The sequence below is a fragment of the Schistocerca serialis genome, chromosome 4 (assembly GCF_023864345.2).
Source record: "Schistocerca serialis cubense isolate TAMUIC-IGC-003099 chromosome 4, iqSchSeri2.2, whole genome shotgun sequence".
NCBI classification, from domain to species: Eukaryota; Metazoa; Arthropoda; class Insecta; order Orthoptera; family Acrididae; genus Schistocerca; species Schistocerca serialis.
In genome coordinates, this window is record NC_064641.1 from 185,141,037 (window position 1) to 185,165,904 (window position 24,868).

General features: G+C 40.1%; 1 protein-coding gene across 1 annotated transcript in view; it reads left to right on the top strand.

The window, feature by feature from the left end:
* LOC126473662 (dnaJ homolog subfamily C member 16) overlaps positions 1–24,868 on the top strand; it is a 171,133-nt gene that overhangs the window by 24,659 nt on the left and 121,606 nt on the right. Inside the window, exons 3-5 of the mRNA XM_050100894.1 lie at positions 8,662–8,864; positions 8,995–9,275; positions 9,356–9,536. Coding sequence (XP_049956851.1) covers positions 8,662–8,864; positions 8,995–9,275; positions 9,356–9,536 — 665 coding nt within the window. The remainder of the gene's footprint in view (positions 1–8,661; positions 8,865–8,994; positions 9,276–9,355; positions 9,537–24,868) is intronic.

The following is a 24,868-nucleotide window of genomic DNA, read 5'->3' on the forward strand; positions in this document are numbered from 1 at the left end:
TGTATCTGGCCGCAAAGTGTACTCTCTACAATTCCCTGTAAACTGCGATAAGTTGCATGTTTCTCAAACAGCACCTGCAAATTCTTGTGCACTTCAGTCCAATCCACCATTACCGTACACAAGAGCAACACAAAAAACACACCAAAAAAATAAAGCCCATTCACCATACACCTACTGTTCAAACCACATCCAGAGCTGATGATTGCTTTGCAGCTGCAGTGTCCCCTTGACAAATGGCAGCAGCTGATGTTGCATTAAACACTTCTGACACCAGATTGTTGACACTAGGTTGTTATCACAAAAGAGGCAGAGGAAATGGCTTTTCAGGATGAAGCACTGATTCCTTTATCTGCAAATGGGTTGACGGTGGTGGTGGTGGTGGTGGTGGTGGTGATGATTGGTGGACTGCTAGTGAGACATCCCTGGATGAACTGGACTTTCAGCCATTTTAGGTACAGAGGTATTGTTGCTGCTGGAGTGGACATCGTTGGCCTCGGAATGACACAGCTAGCCACAGAAAGTGAGCAAGCCACCACCAGCATGACTGCTTTGACAGCTGTGTGCATAGGCAGTGTCACCTAGTGATGTCACCAAGATGTCAGTGGCTGACAGAGAGACTATGCACCACAGCTGATGAACAGCAGCCATGTCCATGCTGCATGCTCACCTAGAGCTTCTGAATACACTACAAGGATGAACGATACTCAAACTGTGCGCTCCACCATAACTGACATCAAAGGTGTATGCCTACCTTGGGTGATGGTCAGTGACAGGGTGGTCAACAAGAATCAGAGTGCAGCGAAGTACCAGTTGGGTTGGTTGATTTGGGTGAGGGAACCAAACTGCGATATCATTGGTCCCATGGATTTGGTAGGGGGGAGGAAGTAAGTCAGCCATGCCCATTCAAAGGGACCATACCAACATTTGCCTGAAACGATTAGGGAAATCACAGAAAACCTAAAGCAGAATGGCCTGACACGGGTTTGTACCTTCATCCTCCCGAATGCGAGTCCAATCTGGGTGGCATACCAGTCCAGACTTGAATACACATCCCAGCAGGGAAGCAGACATCCTCTGGAAGTAGTCACCTGGTAGGTGATTCTGCTGTGTGAAGACTGCAGGTAGTCCACACATGATCTTTGCCCTTGTGGATGCCTGTAGCTTGTGAAGCCTAAGTCCAGAGGGAAGGATAGCAGAAGATGGGTGTGGGGAGAGAACAGTCCTGTCTGGTGGAGCATCCAGAGACTAGGAGGGGGCAGGATAAGCCTGCAAGGGGAAGAGGGGACCCATTTTCAAGACAATGTAAATCCTTTCAGGCTCAGCCACTTTGAAAAATAAGTCATTGCACAATGTATGTTGGAAACGAAACATGTCATCAACAATCTAGAAAACAATTTGGTTGTATCACATAATGAAGCCAATGGTAAGGCCTCAAATCTGTTAGAAAATCTGGAGATATACGCCCACAAAATCAAAAACCAGAATCGATGTTAAATGAACAAACAGATTTTGCAAGCCACAGCTATTTCAGTAATTTTAAAGATCTGTTCTAAAGTTATTTCCTGCATATATCAACTGTTTCCTACATATGTCAATTGTTTAATAATTATATCTTTAGCACTATGAAAAATTCATTATTGACCACACCATGTACAAAAACATCTGTGAAGTGTTTACAAGCATGTGTTTGCAAATGTGCCTCGTGAATGAAGTAATATGTTTGTAATCGATGGAGGAGAAAACTGATGCTGCTGCTAAAATGTTAAAAACACTTTTCTTGAATTATGTGGTAAGATTACACTATTCACCTTTTCCAGTATTTCACACATATTTTGCCCATCTGACTCATGAAATTCATAAACTAACATGAAATCTTTTCGCGACAGGTATATGCACTTCATCTTATTCAAGAGAACAAATGAAGCCTGTATTAAGACGAATTACGCCTGAAGATGCACCTATAGGGTCCTCGTGTACTGAATAAAACATGAAAATTTGTGACTGAAGGCCTTTTTTGCCCCCCCCCCCCTCCCCTTGTACCTTGAGTGTAATGATATAATAGCTTTGGAATCTGAAGAACATTGTGAGAGGTGTTCAACAGCAACAAGATGATGGGCATCAGGGTTCTTGATGCTTGGGGATGTAGGGTTTGTGGATTTTGAGGAGCATTTACAAGTTGAATTTGTGGGTTGTCTTGGGTGTAAGGAGGGAAATGGATTCAGAGGAGAGGTTCTGGAAAGGGCCTGACTCTTTAAGTAGGAATTGCAGGTCATGTTGGGCTTCTGGGATGGGATCACTCTAGCAAAGATTATATGTGGAGGAATCAGACAATTGGGAAAAGTCTTCTGCCAGGGAGTCACTGTGATTCATAAAGACAGTGGTGGAACCTTTGTTTGGATGTAGGATGATTAGGTGAGATCTGTTTTGAGGCTCTGTATGGCTGTCCTTTTTTTCTGCCGAAACGCTGGTGTTCTTGCGAAGGTACTTGGGGAAGGATAGTGAGGTCAAGCTGGAGGTAAGGAAGTCTTGGAAGGTGCGAGGGGTGTGGGTGGAGTAGAGGATCACAATTGGATGGTCATATGAAATGAGGCTGGGTTCAGTGTTGAGATTATGACTGCCATGGTTGAAGGGATTGTTGAGAAAGAAGTGTTTCCGTCCATTGCTTGGATCAGGAAAAGAAGAGTAGGAGTTTGACAAGCCCAGTGTGGTTAAATTTGGATGTAAGGCTGAAGGTTAGGCTTTTTGACAGGACTGAAACTGCTGTGAGGCTGAGGATTTTGGTGGAAAAGGTCAGTTAGGTAGTGTCTGGGTGCTAGGAGGGGTTAACAAGGAAGAACACTGTGGGTAGGATAAGGGTTGGATAGTGGTGCCCCAAGGTGGCAGTAGGATGTCAGCAGGTTGGATAACTTGTGGAAGTGATGTCTGAAATACCCTTCCACATGCTGGAGAGCAAGGGATTCAGTTTCAGAGATATGATGTGTGTGGTAAGAATTGCACAGTAGAAGTGTCTTGTGGAGGGAGCAGAGATATACTCTGATGCCTATGCTATGGAGATACTTTTTTGGGAGTACCAGGTTCGTGAGGGAGTGGTACACACACCGAAATCTGAAAAGGTGAAAGTCATTGTGAAAAGAGGGGTGGGGTCCAGAGAAGAAAATTTTTATGATTAGGCTGTTACGGACAATTCCAATGAAGGCATTAGATGGCTTATGGGAGCTGGATAATAAGGAAAAGACAAGCACCAATACTTACACACACACAAAAATATACACAAATAATGTAAAAAACATGTACCAGTATGTAAAAACACACATCAGTATGTAAAAATATTAATCACTACATGAAAATATGTAATAATATGAGCAAACAAATTTATGAAAAAATATAAAAAAAATGTGGGAAAAGGGAAGAAATGGATGGAGTGTGGGAGTATTCGCGTTTTGGGATAAGGGAAGAGAGAGGGGAATTCGTTAGGTCGAGATTCACAAGTTCATGTGACACAGCAAGGTGGGAGGGGGGGGGACGTGAATATCTGCGAGGATGATGAATGTTGATACAGTGTAGCTGGTATGTCAGAGCGTGAGGGGTTTGGAAGGTGATGAAAAAGCCACACCTTACTAACTTTACCCTAACACACAACTAGTACTCCTCTGTAGGGAGGCTGTACAGACAGACCTGTGGCACAGCCATGGGCACCCAATAAGGCACACTCCGACACAAACCTGTTTATGGCCCATGTAGAGGAAACCTTCCTAGCCTTCTAAAAGCCCAAAATTGCGGTCTGGTTCAGGTTCATTGATGATATCTTCATGATCTGAACTCAGGGCTAAGAAACCTATCCTCATTCCTTTGCAACCTCAACACCTTTTCTCTTATCCACTTCCCCTGGTCCTTCTGAATTCAGTATGCCACTTTCCTCGACTCCACCTCCTGCTCTGTGTTGGCTCCATCCACAAGTCAGTCAATATTAAACTCAGCAACCACCAAAGTATCTGTATTTTGACAGCTGTCATCCCTTCCACACCAAAAAGTCCCTCCCACATCGCCTGGGGTATGATGTATCTACCTGCAATGACAAGTACTCCCTTTCCCAGTATGCTGAAGGTCTCACAAAGACTTTCACAGACAGGCACCTGTGGAAGACCTACATGCAAGACCTGCCCAATCCACTCACCCAGCACTGCCTATTCCAGTCCTGACACAGGCTTATACTGTCCTATCAGAGACCGGGCCACCTGCAAAAGCAGCCATGTCATATACTGCAGTTGCAGTCACTTCACATACTTTTGTACTGGTACGACTACCAACCAGCTGTCCGCCAGAAAGAATGGCCACCACCAAACTGTGCCTAGAGCTTGCTAGGTCACCTCGTGGCACGACATGCAGCTATACATAGCTTGCTTGATTTTCGTGGCTGCTTCACAATCCAGGCCATCTGGATTCTCCCCTCAACCACGAGGTATCTGGAACTGCACATAGGGAGTAACCTTTACAAGCATTCTCCACTCCCAAAATTATCCTGAACTCAATCTACAATAACCTACTGTTCCCACACCCTCCACCCAACCGTTTCTGACCCCTGTCCTATAAACTCCACCCAATTCATGTCCCCTCTTAATCATTATGTTCACTCTCCGCCAATGCACCCAACACTCTTCCCCTCTCTGCTCCTATTCCTTTCCACCACCCCTCCTCTCATCCCATTCCCTCTGCCACTGCCTCTCAACAAAGCCCCTTGCAGGCTTGTCCTGCCACCTTCTAGTCTCTGGAGCTCCGCCAGACAGGACTGTCACCCCCCCCCCCCCCCCCCCCCCCCCCTGCCCATATTCTGCTGTCCTTCCCTCTGGACTAAGAATCCACAACGTACAGGCATCCACAAGAGCAGAAGGTCATGTGTGGACCATCTGGAGTCTTCACACAGCGGAATCACCTACCAGGTGACTACTTCCAGAGGATGACCATTTCCCTGCTGAGATGTGTGTTCAAGTCTGGACTGGTATGTTACAGAGCTAGGTGGTGCAGTGGTTAGCACATTGGACTCACATTCGGGAGAATGAAGGTTCAAACACCGTGTCCGGCCATTCTGATTTAGGTTTTCTGTGATTTCCCTAATCGTTTCAGGCAAATGTTGGTATGGTCCCTTTGAATGGGCATGGCTGACTTACTTCCTCCCCCCTACCAAATCCATGGGACCAATGATATCGCAGTTTGGTTCCCTCACCCAAATCAACCAACCCAACTGGTACTTCGCTGCACTCTGATTGTTGTTGACCACCCTTTCACTGACCATCACCCAAGGTAGGCATACACCTTTGATGTCAGTTATGGTGGAGCGCACAGTTTGAGTATCGTTCATCCTTGTAGTGTATTCAGCAGCTCTAGGTGAGCATGCAGCATGGACATGGCTGCTGTTCATCAGCTGTGGTGCATAGTCTCTCTGTCAGCCACTGACATCTTGGTGACATCACTAGGTGACACTGCCTATGCACACAGCTGTCAAAGCAGTCATGCTGGTGGTGGCTTGCTCACTTTCTGTGGCTAGCTGTGTCATTCCGAGGCCAACGATGTCCACTCCAGCAGCAACAATACCTCTGTACCTAAAATGGCTGAAAGTCCAGTTCATCCAGGGATGTCTCACTAGCAGTCCACCACTTGATTCCAATAATCACCACCACCACTGCCAACCCATTTGCGGACAAAGGAAGCAGTGCTTCATTCTAAATAGCAATTTCCTCTGTCACTGTTGTGATAACCACCTAGCCTCAACAATCTGGTGTCAGAAATATCTACTGCAACATCAGCTGTTGCCATTTGTCAAGAGGACTCTGCGGCTGCAAAGTTGTCATCAGCTCTGGATGTGGTTTGAACAATACATGTTTGGTGAATGGGCTTTATTTTTTTGATGTGTTTTTTGTGTTGCTTTTGTGTATGGTAATGGTGGATTGGACTGAGGTGCATAGGGATTTGCAAGTGCTGTTTGAGAAACATGCGACTTGTTGCAGTGTAGAGGGAATTGTAAAGGCTACACTTTGCAGCCAGTGATCGCTATATATTGTAATTTGGTGGGGTTACTAATTGCCATTTATGCAGGCAGTACAAGCTATGTGTGTGACTTTCCGACATTATTGGCAAGAGGCACATCAGTGGTCAGAGTCTATAGGGTCCATGATCTGTTGTAAGATTAATGTAATTTTCCTTGTACATCTGCCCAAGTTTTTGTGGTGTCCTTGCTTCGCTGTTATGTGGTCTAATTATCCTACCCCCATCAGAAGCTGGGTCACATGTGAAAGCAGCCATGTCGTATACCAGCTCTGCTGCGATCATTGCATGTGTTTTTATATTGGTACAAACCACTACCAAACCGTGCAAAGAGTGAAGACAACCAGCCTATGACACTTGCAGCTGAACATTAATATGCTTGATTTTAATGCTGCTTCACATTCCAGGCCAGATGGATCCTCCCCTCCAACACCAGCTTTTCTGAACTGCACAAACGGGAGTTATCTTTACAACACATTCTCTGTTCCCGAAATTATCCGAGCCTCAACTACAATAATCTACAGTTCCCACACCCTCCACTCGGCAGTTTCCACCTCATCTGTCCTGTAACTGCTTACCAGTTCATGTACCCTCACCCTCCTTGTTCTCACGCTCTGCTAATGCACGCACCAGTCTTTTCCCCTCGTGGCTCCTATTCTGTTCCTCTGCTTGCCCCGCTCCCATTCCCTTCCCCACAGTCCTAACACTGTCTCTTGCAGCCTTTTCCTGCCCCATTCACATCCCTGCATACTCTTCGAGACAGCGCTCTTCTCTCCGCCCTTCCTCACTCCTGATTGCTGCTTTCATTCAATGCAACAGCTGCAGTCCAGCTAGAGCGACCAGAGATGTTGGTTATCTTAGTGTGAGGTGTCTGAATGTGTATTCGTTTTCCTTTCCTTTCTGAAAAAGGATTTGGCCGAAAGCTTAACATGTAACAGTCTGTTCGGTGTGCCTGTCTGCATCTCAATGTGTTATCTTTACACTGCGTAGAAATCAATCCTTCTCAAAATTGACATTCCAACCAATGTTTAAATGTAAAATATTGCATGTATGTAGACAAAAGATATGTTATTGTTTGATTACACTATTTCAAAACAGTCACTGGCGACAGTTACTTCCACAAAATATCTAGGAGTATGTGTGTGGAGTAGTTTGAAGTGGAAGAATAACATAAAAATAATTGTGGGTAATGCAGATGCCAGACAGATTCATTGGAAGAATCCTCAAGAAATGTAGTCCATCAGCAAAGGAGTTAGCTTACAAAACCCTCATTTGATCAATACTTGAATGTTGCTTATCAGTCTGGGATCTGTACCAGATAGTATTGATAGAGGAATTTGAGAAGACCAAAGAAGAGCAGCATGTTTTATTACATGTTTGTTTAGTAAGTGCAGAAATGTCACGAAAATGCTTAGCCAGCTCCAGTGGCAGATGTTACAAAAAAGGCATTCTACATTGGGGTGTGGTTGCTGTTAAAAATCTGAGAATGTACATATGTGTAAGAGTCAACCAGTATATTACTTGCTCCTACATATATCTTGCAAAAGACCGTGAAGATAAAATAAGATTTGAAGCAACATGGAGGCTTACCAGTAGTCGTTCTTCTTGGAAACCACTCACAAGTGGAACAGAAAATGGGAAAGTGACAGTGGTATACAAAGTACCCTCTGCTATGCACCATGCGGTTGCTACCGGTGTATAGGTGTATGTATGTAGATAGAGGTAGATGTAGATGTATGTTCTCCCCTCAGTCCACCTGAAAAACTGAGTCAGCATCTCCCCATGCTGAGTGAGATGTTGAACTGAGAAGAATGACAAGACGTTACTGTCATGCACTGTAGATCTTGGCACATGATTCTCTTGCAGAAGTGTTACAGTATTGTAATGTGACAAGATGTTTAGTAACCCCCTTTCATTAAGGACCACTAAAAAAATCTGAATCTTCTAAATAATCTTTGATTACATATAATGCCTTACTTGTTTTAGTAAACGTTTTCATGTTCTTGGGTAATTTGTTATATTCAGTTTCATTCCCTGCCAGAAAATGCTGTTTTAATAATCCATTGTCTCATATTCCAAGCGATATATGCAGATGTTTATAAGTAAATAGAGAAAGGCAGCTGGGAGTAACCATTGATCTGGCCCTACGTCCCATCCTGTTTTTTAGTGACAGTAAGTTTTCTGCAACAGTGGTCAATTAATGTTGCTAATTAAGTGAATACAGTGAAGAACAAACTTGTTTGAAATTCTTCCCCTCTCCCCACCCTCTTTGTTAAGTTCAAAGAAAATTTATATTTAAATCTGTAACATAGTCACTGTGGAAGAAGATGAGAACTCCCAAGTCACTGACATTATGCCATTTATGCCATCGTTGAATTTTTGTACAGTTATTTAAAAAAGGCCTTGTCTGGATGTGCACAGTTGTATACAAATAAAGAAAAAAATAACAGCTACAGGCAGTATCACGTCATGCAAAGAGTTTGTCGGGGCTGCGGACACAAGTTCAGTGAGGATCTTTAGTATTAATGTTTTAGAGGTGGACATGTGTACCATATGCAGTAATTAAATGTTTATAAATATTATAATAGTCAGCATAATAATATTTTATTTCCTTCCATTAAGCTTTTAACTGATCCTGAACGAAGAAAGAAGTATGACAATTTTGGGATAACGGAAGAAACTCCACCTCTACGTCCAAAACGTGATTATAGTCAGTATCGAAGAGATCCATTTGATGATCTCTTTGGCACTCATGGAGGTAGTTTTAAATTTCAATTTCAGGATCGTGACATCACTACGTTTCATCAGCTTAGTGTCACAACTCGGTAAGTGATCTTCAGGGAACTCATCATCTACAATTTTATACTATCAGTATTTTTTATTATTTGTAATTTTGTACAGTTTAATGTTCACAAATATTTCCATCTTTTATACTAATTTTATATCAATTTTCAGGGCTTTTGAGAACAAAATTGTACCAAAGAGTTTCAGAATTCCATATCTTGTAATGTTCTACTCGGATTGGTGCTTTGCTTGTCTGCAAGTGGAGCCAGTATGGAGAAGATTAATAGAAGAATTGGAGCCATTAGGATTTGGCATTGTTACAGTTCATTCAGAAAATGAGCCAATGCTGACAAAAAAAATTGGCATTCATACACTGCCTACCCTTGTTGTACTGTTGGATGGGAAAGCTAGTATTTATAGAGACTCACTTTTTAGTGTTCAAAAAATTGTTGGTAAGAACCAGAGAATTACTGATATCTGTGTATTGTTAAATAAAGTTAACATTGTTTCATAATTCCAAAAATATTTTCAGAATTTGTGAGAAGTAGATTTCCATATCGATTAGTTCAGCCAGTTGAAGATGAAACAGTCTCCTTATTTCTGAGTGGTTGGAAAGACAACAGAGTTAGAGCACTTATATTTGAGCGCCACGATTCAGTGAGGTTACGGTACCTATTAATGGCATTTTTCTACAGGGAACGTGTTGCATTTGGGTAAGTGTCATCTAAAACTACAACCTGATGTGAAGCTAGTTCAGTAGATATTATTTAAATTGATTTTGTGTGTGCCATAAATGATCTGTAAGGGTATCATTTTCATACAATTGCAACCATGAAAATATCTTGATGGCACAGTTCTTTATTAAATATGAAATGTTTCGAAAAATCATTGTCAGACAAGGTATGGGACAGTGTACACAAATTTCTATACATTGCCCCACAGCTTTTGTCTGACGACGATTTTTCAAAACACGTAACATTTGTGTGATCAAGACTTTTACATAGTTGCAATTTGTGTCAGATCTGAATGATCACCTACTCCTACTGTATAAGAAATCCTGTCAAGTAGTGGAAGTCATTTCATGTGTTGTGAGAACATGTAGCTGTCAACTCCCCCAAATTAACTTTTCGAAAAATTGGCTCTACCATTGCAGTATCCGAACAGTGAGAAAGTTTCTTACCTTTTCTGAAGGCAGTAGAAAACTGAGTGTAAATTTCCTTATTGCCTTCGTTAATTGCTAGCAGAAGTTGAACCCTGTATAGTTCTAGTCATAAATGTTGTCATAATACTTTCCATATTGTTTGATGGAGAGTTCAAAGCTTTTAGCCGCGCGGGATTAGCCGAGCGGTCTAGGGCGCTGTAGTCATGCACTACAGTGCGGCTGGTCCCGGCGGAGGTTCAAGTCCTCCCTCGTGCATGGGTGTGTGTGTGTGTTTGTGCTTAGGATAGTTTAGGTTAAGTAGTGTGTAAGCTTAGGGACTGATGACCTTAGCAGTTAAGCCCCATAAGATTTCACATACATTTGAACATTTTTCTAAGCTTTTAAATCCTTGCCAAGTAGATTTTTATTTCCTGTTGTCAAATTTACTCAATATCTGATGTGTGTGGACAGTCTAAGCATATTATTATTATTTCCTTCACTTTCTCAGACGTTAAGTCCGGTTAAAAATGGAGTGACGCGGACCTTGATCAAGCGTCACTTCCTTTTAACTGTACGGTATGTGTTATATTGCATTTCGGAACTTTCGGGTAATTGAACATGTATCAATAATTACGGATTTCTGTAGTTGTATATATATGTTTGGATGTAGCTTTATTGCATTGATGTACTGGTGGATATTGTGTGGTATGACTCCTGTAGTTGATAGTATAATTGGTATGATGTCAACTTTATCCTGATGCCACATGTCTTTGACTTCCTCAGCCAGTTGGATGTATTTTTCAATTTTTTCTCGTGTTTTCTTTTGTATATTTGTTGTATTGGGTATGGATATTTCGATTAGTTGTGTTAATTTCTTCTTTTTGTTGGTGAGTATGATGTCAGGTTTGTTATGTGGCGTTGTTTTATCTGTTATAATGGTTCTGTTCCAGTATAATTTGTATTCATCATTCTCCAGTACATTTTGTGGTGTATACTTGTATGTAGGAACGTGTTGTTTTAAAAGTTTATGTTGTAAGGCAAGCTGTTGATGTATTATTTTTGCGACATTGTCATGTCTTCTGGGGTATTCTGTATTTGCTAGTATTGTACATCCACTTGTGATGTGATCTACTGTTTCTATTTGTTGTTTACAAAGTCTACATTTATCCGTTGTGGTATTGGGATCTTTAATAATATGCTTGCTGTAATACCTGGTGTTTATTGTTTGATCCTGTATTGCAATCGTGAATCCTTCTGTCTCACTGTATATATTGCCTTTTCTTAGCCATGTGTTGGATGCGTCTTGATCGATGTGTGGCTGTGTTAGATGATACGGGTGCTTGCCATGAAGTGTTTTCTTTTTCCAATTTACTTTCTTCGTATCTGTTGATGTTATGTGATCTAAAGGGCTGTAGAAGCGGTTATGAAATTGCAGTGGTGTAGCTGATGTATTTATATGAGTGATTGCCTTGTGTATTTTGCTAGTTTCTGCTCGTTCTAGAAAGAATTTTCTTAAATTGTCTACCTGTCCATAATGTAGTGCTGGCAGGTCGATAGACACACAAACAAACACAAACATACACACAAAATTCAAGCTTTCGCAACAAACTGTTGCCTCATCAGGAAAGAGGGAAGGAGAGGGGAAGACGAAAGGAAGTGGGTTTTAAGGGAGAGGGTAAGGAGTCATTCCAATCCCGGGAGCGGAAAGACTTACCTTAGGGGGAAAAAAGGACAGGTATACACTCGCACACATGCACATATCCATCCACACATACAGACACAAGCAGACTGTCTGCTTGTGTCTGTATGTGTGGATGGATATGTGCATGTGTGCGAGTGTATACCTGTCCTTTTTTCCCCCTAAGGTAAGTCTTTCCGCTCCCGGGATTGGAATGACTCCTTACCCTCTCCCTTAAAACCCACTTCCTTTCGTCTTCCCCTCTCCTTCCCTCTTTCCTGATGAGGCAACAGTTTGTTGCGAAAGCTTGAATTTTGTGTGTATGTTTGTGTTTGTTTGTGTGTCTATCGACCTGCCTGCGCTTTCGTTCAGTAAGTCACCTCATCTTTGTTTTTATATATAATTTTTCCCACGTGGAATGTTTCCCTCTATTATATTGTCCATAATGTAGGTTTTTTATGTCGATAAATCCCTTTCCTCCTTCCTTTCTGCTTAATGTGAATCTTTCTGTTGCTGAATGTATGTGATGTATTCTATATTTGTGGCATTGTGATCGTGTAAGTGTATTGAGTGCTTCTAGGTCTGTGTTACTCCATTTCACTACTCCAAATGAGTAGGTCAATATTGGTATGGCATAAGTATTTATAGCTTTTGTCTTGTTTCTTGCTGTCAATTCTGTTTTCAGTATTTTTGTTAGTCTTTGTCTATATTTTTCTTTTAGTTCTTCTTTAATATTTGTATTATCTATTCCTATTTTTTGTCTATATCCTAGATATTTATAGGCATCCGTTTTTTCCATCGCTTCTATGCAGTCGCTGTGGTTATCCAATATGTAATCTTCTTGTTTAGTGTGTTTTCCCTTGACTATGCTATTTTTCTTACATTTGTCTGTTCCAAAAGCCATACTTATATCATTGCTGAATCCTTCTGTTATCTTTAGTAATTGGTTGAGTTGTTGATTTGTTGCTGCCAGTAGTTTTAGATCATCCGTGTATAGCAAATGTGTGATTTTGTGTGGGTATGTTCCAGTAATATTGTATCCATAATTTGTATTATTTAGCATGTTGGATAGTGGGTTCAGAGCAAGGCAGAACCAGAAAGGACTTAATGAGTCTCCTTGGTATATTCCACGCTTAATCTGTATTGGCTGTGATGTGATATTATTTGAATTTGTTTGGATATTAAGTGTGGTTTTCCAATTTTTCATTACTATGTTTAGGAACTGTATCAATTTAGGATCTACTTTGTATATTTCCAATATTTGTAGTAACCATGAGTGGGGTACACTATCAAAAGCTTTTTGGTAATCAATGTATGCGTAGTGTAGCGACCTTTGTTTAGTTTTAGCTTGATATGTCACCTCTGCATCTATTATCAGTTGCTCTTTACATCCTCGTGCTCCTTTGCAACAGCCTTTTTGTTCTTCATTTATAATTTTGTTCTGTGTTGTATGTATCATTAATTTCTGTTTAATGACTGAAGTTAATATTTTGTATATTGTTGGTAGGCATGTTATGGGGCGATATTTAGCTGGGTTTGCTGTGTCTGCTTGATCTTTAGGTTTCAGATATGTTATTCTGTGTGTAAGTGTATCAGGGAATGTGTATGGGTCTGCAATGTAACTGTTAAATAATTTAGTTAGATGTGAATGTGTTGAGGTGAACTTCTTTATCCAGAAATGTGCTATTTTATCATTTCCAGGGGCTTTCCAATTGTGAGTAGAATTAATTGCTTGGGTGACTTCATGTTGCAAAATTATCACTTCAGGCATTTGTGGTATCATCTTGTATGTGTCTGTTTCTGCTTGTATCCATCGTGCATGCCTGTTATGTTGTACCGGGTTTGACCATATGTTGCTCCAGAAGTGTTCCATGTCTGTTATGTTTGGTGGATTGTTTATTTTAATGTGTGTGTTATCTATTGTCTGGTAAAATTTCTTTTGGTTTGTGTTGAATGTTTGGTTTTGTTTCCTTCTATTTTCACTTTTTTTGTATCTTCTGAGTCGTTTGGCTAATGCTTGTAATTTCTGCTTCTTTTCGTCTAATTGCTCTGTCGCTTCTTGTTGTGAGATTTTACCTAACCTTTTTCGTTTTTTTTTTTTTTTTTTTTTTTCCGAGATTTCATTTCTTATAAATTGTGTTATCTGTCCGATGTCTTTTCTCAGTTTTTCTATTTTGATCTGTAGCCTGTGTTGCCATGCTGGTTTTGTGGGTTTCTTCTGTGTGTTGGTTGGTTCTGATCTCTGCCTAGTGTGTATATTTAGTGTAGTGAGTGCTCCTATATAAACCAGTAGTTGTAACTCTTCCATAGTTGTGTTTTCATTTATTTTTTTGTGTATGATTGTGTTGATAGTTTTTATTGTTGTTTCGACTTGTGGGTTATTTGGTGGTCTATGCAAGAATGGTCTAATGTCTGTATTTGTGTCTTTGTATTCTATATATGTTAACTGAAATTTTTCTTCTATATCTAACATCTGTGTCACTTCGTGTTCTATTTGTGCTTGTTCTGGTGGCTGTCTTAAGATTTCGTTTTCCTCTGATTGTTTAATTGATGCGTGTTGTTCTTTGTTTGTTTGCTCTGGGATGTTTGAGTCCATTGCTGTATTTTCTTCTTCTTCTGATTGCACATTATTTTGTTCCAGTATTTGTTGTACTTGTTGTTTGATGTTTTCTAATTCTGACTGGGGTATCCTGTTATTTTCTATTATTACATGGATCTGATCAGCTAGTCGTTGTTCTGTTAAAAATTTTAATTCTGGGTATCTGGTAATAAATGTTGTGTATACTTGTGATTTGTATCCAGTTGTGTTGGTTCCTAGGTTTGTTGCTTGGTAATAACAGAACATGAGGTGTCGATTAACTTCATCTGACCATCTCATCCTCTGTCTTTGTTTTCCTTCTAGGGTGGTTGCAGGAAGCATATCCGGCAAAACACCTCTATTTGGATTTAAATCATTTTCCAGTTGGCTAGCAGTGTCGTTACCATTGTGGGCGGGCATAGGGTTCAAGCGTTGTCCCCGACCATGACGGCGCTTGTCCGAGGCTTCTTTAGTTCTGTCCTGAACCAACTAATCACACTAAAAGGGGGGTTAGCCCTATTAGTGGTTTGTTCTTTTCGTCGCCTTTTACGACTGGCAGAACATACCGGTGGCCTATTCTTTTCCCGGATCTCCACGGGGAAATTATTATTATTATTATTATTATTATTATTATTATTATTATTATTTTTAATGTACAAGCATTGTGTCTCCTTAAAGGTGCAGTACAACCCCTAATTATCTTGGGAGTTAAAACTGCAATATCAGAGTGTCAGCAGAAGTCAGGCTGCACAGTTATAATAGATTCACACATATTAAAACCAGAGAATATAAAAACACTAGCTCACTATTTTGAACAAACACTATTTCCCCAATCCTGTACAGCATCTGTCGTCCAAATGGAAGTAGACTGCTTCCTTTTTCATAATGTATGTAGTTCATTCACACATGCTTACGTATTCATCTGTTTCTACATATACTCTCCACAAGCCACTCTTCAGTGCTTGGTGAAGAGTACTTCTTGCCAGTGTTAACCACTCTGCCCTACACCATTAACATGTAGAACAAGGAAGGAGGGACACCCTACACCTCTTCACACACCTCAATCTCTCCCATTTCCCTTGTAGGTGGGATTGGATATGCATTTTGTCATCTAGATATATTGTCAAGAATGTAGAACACGTCATAAAAACAAGACTACATAATACAGAGTAAGTAAAATGATCTGAAATGTAATTTAATTTTGGAGGTAATTTGAAAAGTTGTTACAGATGTGTTAATGTAGGTACACTGAAGTACATAAGAAAAGTCTTAGGCTATTGTAGCCAAGCATCATCAAGCAGAAAGCAGTTTGCAACATTTATTTACATTGATCATATTACTGCACTGTAGATGTGCTGAAGTCAAATTTTATGTAACACATTTGGTATTACTAATAATTTTATTTGTTTACATGTCTAGTTTTGTAGGATCAAATTAAGGAGCCAATCTCCATGGGACAAGTCAGTACATGAAATTACACCAGAAAAATTAATAATTAATAAAATAAATTTCACATGAATGCTTTGAAAATGACAAACTGCTGAATATATATTCACAAAATCAACAATATGACATAGGAATTTGCTTAAATTTTCCCATTATCTCTTAGCCAGATTAGAAGGAGTGACCTATGAAGAAATTCTCTAGTTTAGATTTGAAAGTGCAAGGACTACTGCTAAGATTTTTTGTTCTTCTGGTAGCTTATTGAAAATGTATGCAGCAGAATACTGTACACCTTTCTGCGCAAGAGTTAAGGAGATGCGACCCAAATGCAGGTTGGGTTTCTGCCTAGTATTAATTGAATGGAAGCTGCTAATTCTTAGGAATTAACTCTTATTATTAATAACAAGAAACTTTAAAGAAAATGTTTTAAGAGGACAATGTAAGGATTCCCAGAGTTCTGAACAGGAGTCCCCAGAAATTTCATGAACTTGTATCGCATATTGCCAAAATGTCCATTTCTGAGCCAAAAATATTCTTTAAGAATGGGAAGAGTTACCCAGAATATAATGCTGTATGTCATAAGCAAATGAAAATAAGGGAAGTAGACTAATTTTTGTGTTGGATGACCACTTATTGCAGATTCAGCTCTAATTGTAAATATAATAGTACTGAGGGTTTTTTTTTTTTAACTAGATCCTGAATTTGGGCTTTTCATGACAGTTTACAGTCTGTCTGAGCACATAGGAATTGAGATTATTCAGACTGGCTAATCATATGCTCTATCTGTGTATTCAGAATGCTGGTTTTAGCTAAATTGTATGTTAGAAACTGTGAAAACTGAGTCTTAATGTGATTTGGCATCAATTTATTTTCTAGAAGCTGTTAACTTATGTCTTGAACTTTACTATTTGATATGTAGCCTACATTGCACTCAATATCCTTCGCTACCAGCTAATGTCATCATCAAATAGAAATATTTGAGAATCATCTGTCATTAGAAGGTATATCATTTACACAGGTTGTACCTCCTAAGAGTCATCAGGCACAAACAAATACTGCTAATCACATCTTTCCTGCAATGCCCAGTGTCGACAGAAAGTGTCAGTTTGTTTCCTGTTACAAACAAAATGATTTTCAAAGCAGAATTTTATTTGCCCGTTCGATAGATCGGTTCCAGATCAGTTTAGTGTGATATTTGTTTTATCAATATGTATTAACAGGGGCAGTAAAACATGAAATGTAATCAGTACTCCAGCATCAACTGACCAGTGCTGCAGCATAGCAGTAATAGTCAGTACAGACTGGGGTGGTGGTGCTGTCACTGCTGGAGTCCTGGTTATTTTTCATGTTTTGCTATCTCTGTTAATATGAGGATGTGCTGAAAAGTAATGCCTCCGAATTTTTTATTCTCTTCTCAATATCAGTTGAGGTATTAAACGTCATGCATATTACTCGGTTGACTTTCCCACTTCAGTAATGAAAGTTGCAGCCCTCTGCCGCTATAGGACTCAGAATTGTAACATGTATTGTAGCAGTGCATAAAGAAAAAAATCTGCTGTGCAAAAAACAGTGTGTTGTAATCGAGTTACTACTGCAGAAAACATTTGTTCACACATGGAACACCCTCTCCTTCTGCATGACAATGGCAGACCACAGACGATCACTGCAACAATTTGACGCCTTGGGTTCACTGTCATCAGTCATCCTCCGTACGGTCCCAACCACATCCAATTTTTATCCGTTTCCAAAACACCTTCAAGGACTTCACTTTGATAATGATGAAACATTGCAAGCAGAGGTAAGGTTGTGGGCCTGTCAACAGAGTCAGTCATTCTACAGTAATGGTATCAACAGACTGGTCTCTCATTGGGAGAAATATGCTCAGACCTGGATGAATACGTTGAGAAATAAATATGAACACATGAAGAATAAGGATGTAGAATGTAAACAAAATTTTTATTATTTAAAATTATTTTAAATTATTTTCACATAAAAAATTCAGAGGCATTACTTTTCAACTTGCCATTGTCCATATCAGTAAAATGAGGATCACAGTAGACTACCTTCAGACCATTCTATCAAATGAGCATGTCAGATTCCACTTTTAAAATCATTTTTTGTGTAACGGTGAAACAAATCTACGATTTCTGTCCTCACTGAACATTGCATAAAAGATGTGATGAACAGTATTTGTTTGGGGTGACTCCAGCTATACACTGTAAAAACAAATTTGCAAATAGCTGCCGAAAAACCAGACAAAATGCACCCAAAGACTCAGAGGGACACCTGGTATATATACTGTTAGGTTCTTTATTTTTGTTAGGAGAAGTACCTTTTATTTCTGCAGATTTGAAGAGAGCTGCCACTTGGTACCTGAAGCGAAAGTTCTTAGTTATTCTTCATTTCTTTACAATTTCATGATCATCATGCTTTCATATTGGCCGTGGAGACATCTGCTGGCCCTATCTGTTAAATCCTCTGTACGTGTTGAGAACATTATTTTATTGATTATTTTATGTCTCAGTGGTGCGCATTTGATGTTACTGTTGAAAATTTATGCAGTGCAACATATTGGATTCTGACAGTGAAAAATTCTTCAGCTAGTACATATTTGTGAAGATATTCCATATGGTCATCTCAGTTGGCAATATGGTACATTGGGGAACACCTATTAAAAAGGGAATCTACCTGTTCAACTGTGTCTACTGTTTGCAAGATATAGGATGAAAAAGTAATCCATGTTTTACCCAAATGATTTTTTTCTGAACACATCAGAGTCTTTGAGGGATTCTGTTTTCTTCGAAAATTTTATAATACTGGAGTTTATAATATACTCCAGTAGGATTCTGCAACACGTGGATGCTAGAGATACTGGTCTCAATTAATGCATCTATTGTTCTACATTATTAAAAATGAGTCACCTAGTCTCTTTTTCCACTTGCACAGGATCCTTTGCTACCAAGGATATTGTCAGGAGATTGTGTAGAACAGGAAGTAATTCAGCAACATATTCAATGCAAAACCTAATAGGAGTTATGTCAGAACGTAGTGCCTTGTTATTTGTGTATTGTGTTAGTTTATCCATTGGAAATGATTGGTAGAAGCCTGAAACTGTAAAAACAATGTTTTCGTTTCAGTTGTTTCTCAATACTAAGAGTGCTTATTTTGTTTTCACCTGTTTTGAAGTTGGTACAGTTTTTCAGCAAAGCTAAGGTAGTAGAATCTTGGTATGTTTTCTGAGTCTGGTCAAAGAGAGACTGTGGATTTACTGAAAGTTATTTCACCAAGATGTGATTGCAAAAATTATTGCAAACTTTACTTATAATTCTTGCAATGGCTACATGAGCTGCCATTAAGTCTCCTCTTCCAATTTCCCTGAATGTCTCTTATGTAATGAGAGTGTAAAAAAAAACTCTAAAATGTACCACTAAATTGAGGTAAGTCTTTGTCTGGTTTTGTTGCTTTGCTTTTTTAAGTAGTGCCATTTTTTTTAACTATGTCTCTCCTACATTTTTCTGCAAAACACGCCAATTTACCTCTTGAGAAGGATGTTAATGAATATAATTTCTGCCAAATACAAATACTTTCTTAGTCTTCTTAATGAACTTTTGATGAAGTTGCAAATCCCTGTGACTTGGATGCCACTGTTGAAAATATTCTGTGGTTGTGGTGCTGCTGGTGGTGGTGGTGGTGGTGGTGGTGGTGGTGGTGGTTGTTGTTGTTGTTGTTGTTGTTGTTCAGCAAGACTATTTATCGTTACCGTCACTAACATGTGCTTAATTTTCCTTATAACAACAATATAAGTGTAGAATTTTTATAATATTGAATGTAGCTCATCCTAGAATCACACTGCTACTATTTTGCTTAAAGTTGGCAGCTGTAAGAAAAATCAAATAACTGATTTGAGTCCTCCATCAGTGAATATTCTTGTTCATATTGTCACTTCTTAACCTCACTCAAGACCTAATGTGAAAGCTTGGTCATCAGTGAAATACAACACGTAGCATTGAAAGCATTTAACACTCATGATACACTGCAAACTATGGATGAAGGGCAACAGACAGTTCGCATACTCCTAGATTTCCAAAAGGCATTTGACATGGTACTGCTCTGCAGACTGTTAACAAAGCTACAAACATATGGAACAGGTTCCCAGATATGTGAGTGGCTAAAAGACTTTTTAAGCAATAGAACCCAATACATTCTTCTCGACAACAAGTGTTCATCAGAGACAAGGGAATCATCAGGTGGGCCCAGGGAAGTGTGATAGGACTGCTATTATTTTCTGTACACATAAATGATTTGGCAGACAGGGTGGATAGCAATGTGCAGTTGTTTTCTGATGATGCTGTGGTGTAAGGGAAGGTGTCGAAGGTGAGTGACCATAGGATGATGCAAGATGACTTAGATAAAATTTCTAGCTGGTGTGATAAAGGATAGTTGGCTCTAAATGTAGAAAAATATAAGTTAATGGTGATGAATAAGAAAAACAAACCTGTAATATTCAGATACAGCATTGATAGCATCGTGTGTGACACAGTCACATTGTTTAAATATGTGGACTTCACATTGCAAAGTGATATAAAATGGAATGAACATGTAAGGATTGTGGTAGGAAAGGCGAGTCATTGACTTTGCTGTATTGGGAGAATTTTAGGAAAGTGTGGTTCATTTGTAAATGAGACATATAGGATATTAACATGACCTACTCTTGAGTGCTACTCAAGTGTTTGGGATCCACACCAGGTCAGGTTAAAGGAAAGCATCAAAGCAATTCAGAGGCTGCCTGTGGTTTGTTACCAGTAGGCTCGAACAACACGCATATGTTATGGAGATGCTTTGGGAATTCAATTGGGAATCCCTGGGTGGGAGGCTATGCTCTTTTCAGGGACCACTATTGAGAAAATTTGGAGACCCGGCATTTGAAACTGAGTGCAGAGCAATCCTATTGCCGCCAACACATATTTGGCTTAAGGACCATGAAGATAAGATACTAGAAATTAGGGCTCATATGGAGGCATATAGGCAGTAGTTTTTCCCTTGCTCTATCTCTGAGTGAGTGAAACAGTAAATGAAACGACTAGTTGTGATACAGGGTACCCTTTGCAACGCACTCTATGGTGGTTTGTACAGTGGTTTGGTCCTCATACAACTATTGAATGTTACAGGTAAAGAAACATTGCAAATATAAGACACCACACCGATGGCTCTAGAGCTCACAGCATTCTTCCCTTTCCTGCAGAAATAGTAACCCACTGTTTCAGAAGCTGTCATTGGAGCCTACTATTGCATTCTGGATCTAGATCTTGTCACTGTACAACAGTGCTGGTGGATCCTCATATTCTGGTCGTATTGTTACATCCTCTAAACTATGACGAGCATCGAAGTAACCCCTTCCGTCAAAACTTTACAATCATGAAGTGAGTTGTCAGATTCCTTGAACCTCTCATAGTCTGTCTTTGCCTCTGGACAGTAGTAGGGCTACATGTGGAAGACACAGACATAATCTCTGCGTGCTGACTTCTTAACATTGGTTCATAATCCTTTACTTAGGTATCCTGAGCATTGTCCATATGAAATAAGAACAGGGTTTCCATTATCATTTCAGCCTCATGACCGTGGAGCAGAAAGAACAGTCTGAAACCTGTTTTGTATGTTGTGTATTGTTTCACTGTGTTGTATGTGAATGTCGCAATGTGTTTTGTTGTATCCCAATTTCTACATTTGACACCAATGTAGATTGAGACCACATCTGCCAGCATCTCATTAAAGTGCTCTGTAAGGCCATTCTATGTAACAGATATACTAAGGAGACTGCCTACATTACGCTTGTCCGTTGTCTTAAAGAGTACTGCTGCGCAGTGTGAGATCTTTACCAGATAGGACTGATGGAGTGCATCGAAAAAGTACAAAGAAGTGCAGCACATTTTGTATTATTGCGAAATATGGGAGAGAGTGTCACTGAAATGATACAGGATTTGGGCTGGACATCATTGAAAGAAAGGCAATTTTCGTTGCGACAGAATCTTCTCACGAAATTCCAATCACCAACTTTCTCCTCCAGATGCAAAAATACTTTGTTGACACTGACCTACATAGGGAGAAATGATCACCATGATAAAATAAGGGAAATCAGAGCTCATACAGATAGATATAGGTGTTCATTCTTTCCGTGCTCTATACGAGATTGGAATCGTACCGAATTGTGAAGGCAGTTTGATGAACCCTCTCCCAGGCACTTAAATGTGATTTGCAGAGTATCCATGTAGCTGTAAATGTAGATAGATTCATCTGTGGATGCTAGGCAGTTGTCATCCTGTGGGTGATATTACAATGTGAAGTTACCTCTGGTGCGAGCCTCAAATGGAAAACATCTCCATGCTCAGAGATTGTCACACAGGGTGCTTCAGAATGGTGGTGTCCACAAGGAATTTTTCCATTTCCAGAGCGTTAGCAGTCGGTACATCTTTGGTGACAGAGTAGTGGGTGAGGTAGTCATTGCCGACTATTATCTATAAATTCCCCTTTGTCAGCTTTGTGACTCTTGCCAAGCCGCCAATTCCAATGTGGTGGAATAGTGCTGCTGTAGGTGGAATTCATACCTGATGCTCCGGAGGTAACTATGTCACGTGCTTCCATTGTTGGAATTCCTCACAGTGGCTCACATAGTGCTGTAACAAATTGACGGGGACATGATCAGTGATACTTGCCTCTGATTCTCTACAGAATCTTCATGAATCCAAGGTGATCAGATGTTGGAGTGCTATATAAATACTTTAGGATCACTGGCTGCAGATGAGGGGGGATGAGAGGCAACCATTTCTGCCCCATTGGATCATAGTTCCTCTTATACAATGTTTTATTTATTGACTGGAATCCTCCTCTGATCGACTCATCATTCTTCAATATTTCTGTAGTTTCCAGCAGTGCTGTGTCTTCCTCCTGTTCAACAACCATGTCATTTAATGCAGAGTGACAAAGATTTTGTCCATGCTGCTGTGCTCCACTATTGGGTTCCTTGAAAAATGGTCAGCATCATTCTGTTTGCATTCTTTTTTGTATGCCATTGTGATGTCACACTCCTGAAGTCTCAATGCCCCTCTCACTGGTCAGCTTGACAAATCCTTCAGCCTACTCAGCAAGCATAGAGAGTGATGATCCATCACAGTGGTGAATGATTTCCAAATAAATACAGCTGGAACTTGTTGATAACTCTGACAACTGCAAGGCACTCTTTGTCTGTTGTAGAGTGGCACTTCTCAGATGTGGAAAGTACTCTGCAAGAATAAGCTATCAGTCTTTCAGCACCTTCCTGAATTTGTACTACAACTGCTGCTATGCCAAAACAGCTTGGTCAGTGTGAACTTCCTTCTCAGCATTCTTGTCATACAATAATAGAATGGGACAAGATGTTAGAACCTCTGCATTGACAAAGAAAGATTTTTCTTGTGCCTCATACAAAAAAAAAATTTGGTGTCTTCCTGCAGTAGTTCTTGCAGGAAAGTTTCATGGTACAGAAGTCCTTTATGAATTGCTGATAATATGGGCACGTTCCAAGAAAACTTCTCACATCACAGATATGCTGAGGAGTCATAAAATCTGCGATTACTATTACTTTCTTTGGATCAGGACAGACTCCTTCACCATTCGTCAGGTGCCCCAAGATCAACATTTCTTGGGTGATGAAGAGGCACTTTTTGAGATTCAGGCAAAGAGGGTTGGGTTGTTTGGGGGAGGAGACCAGACAGTGAGGTCATCACTCTTGTCAAATTAGGTAAGGATGGGGAAGGAAGTTGGCTGTGCCCTTCCAAAGGAAGCATGGTGGTATTTGCCTGGAGTGATTTAGAGAAATCCAGGAAAACCTAAATCAGGGTGGCCGTACGCGGGATTGAACCGTAGTCCTTCCGAATGCGAGTCCAGTGTGCTAACCAATGCGCCATCTCGCTTGATCAGACAGAGACCTACCATCAGAACACACTTCAACATGGTTGTCGATTGGCGTAGAAGTTCTTCAAATGTCTTCGAAAAGTGACAGTGCCGTCCACATAGCAAAGACACAGTGTCCAGTTTTGGAGCAAAGCAGGTTGTCCATCATATGTTCGAAGGTGGCTGGAATGTTAAGTCCAAACACCGTGACTTTGAACTCCTAGAGGTTGTCAAGAGCTATGAAGGCAGGCCTTTCCTGATCACCCCTCTCAGCCTTGTTTTTCCAGGAACCTGTGTGAATGTCCATAGTAGAGAAATGCTTTGCTCCTTTCAAAAGTCTAGGGTATCATTAGCGTGCGGCAATGTATAGACATCATTATGAGAAGGAAAGTTGCTACTCACCATATAGCGGAGATGTTGAGTCGCATATAGGCACAACAAAAAGATTTTCACACTTAAAGCTTTCAGCCAATGGCCTTTGTCAACAGTAGACACACATACTGGTGCGCACACCCACCCACACACACACACACACACACACACACACACATACATTTTGCAGTTGCAGGCAAGTGAAACTGCAATGTGTGTATATTGTTGACAAAGGCCAGGCCAAAAGCTTTAAGTATTAAAATCTTTTTGTTGTGCCTATCTGCAACTCAGCATCTCCGCTATATGGTGAGTAGCAACTTTCCTTCTCATAATATTGTTACATTACATCCTGGATTTTCCATTGTTTGATAATGGATAGACATCTTTACTTGTGATTTTGTTCAGTCACTGGTAGTCGATACAGAAATGCTGTGTGCCACAGGAGAGGACCAAGGACTATGTGAAAGTTCAACGAAGTCATCTTGTAGCATCTCTTCCACTTCCTTAGATTATCCATTGTTCAGCTGGCAATACTAGTTCTGGCTGATTGGTGGATGATTTCCAGTGTTCATAAGGTGTTTTACTGTGGGCTGCTTGGTCTGTGTTTTCTCCACTCTGGATTTGAAAGCATCCAAAAATAGACTCACCAACATTGTTCCTCAGTCAGGCCAAATCCTATTTGCGTTCGATAGTAACTTTGTTCCCTGCATTGTCTTAGTGGTAGCAAGGCATATTTCTTCATTAAAGCCCATCCTTTCACAGTTTAACTGTGCGTCTTCATTGACAACTGGAAAACTTATTATTGATGATCGCAGGATAATTATGTCTTCACCAGCAGCAAAACAGCTGCCTGGAGCAGTCTTTGTTACATGTGATTGTTGGAATAGCTTCAGCAGTCTGGAGCTCT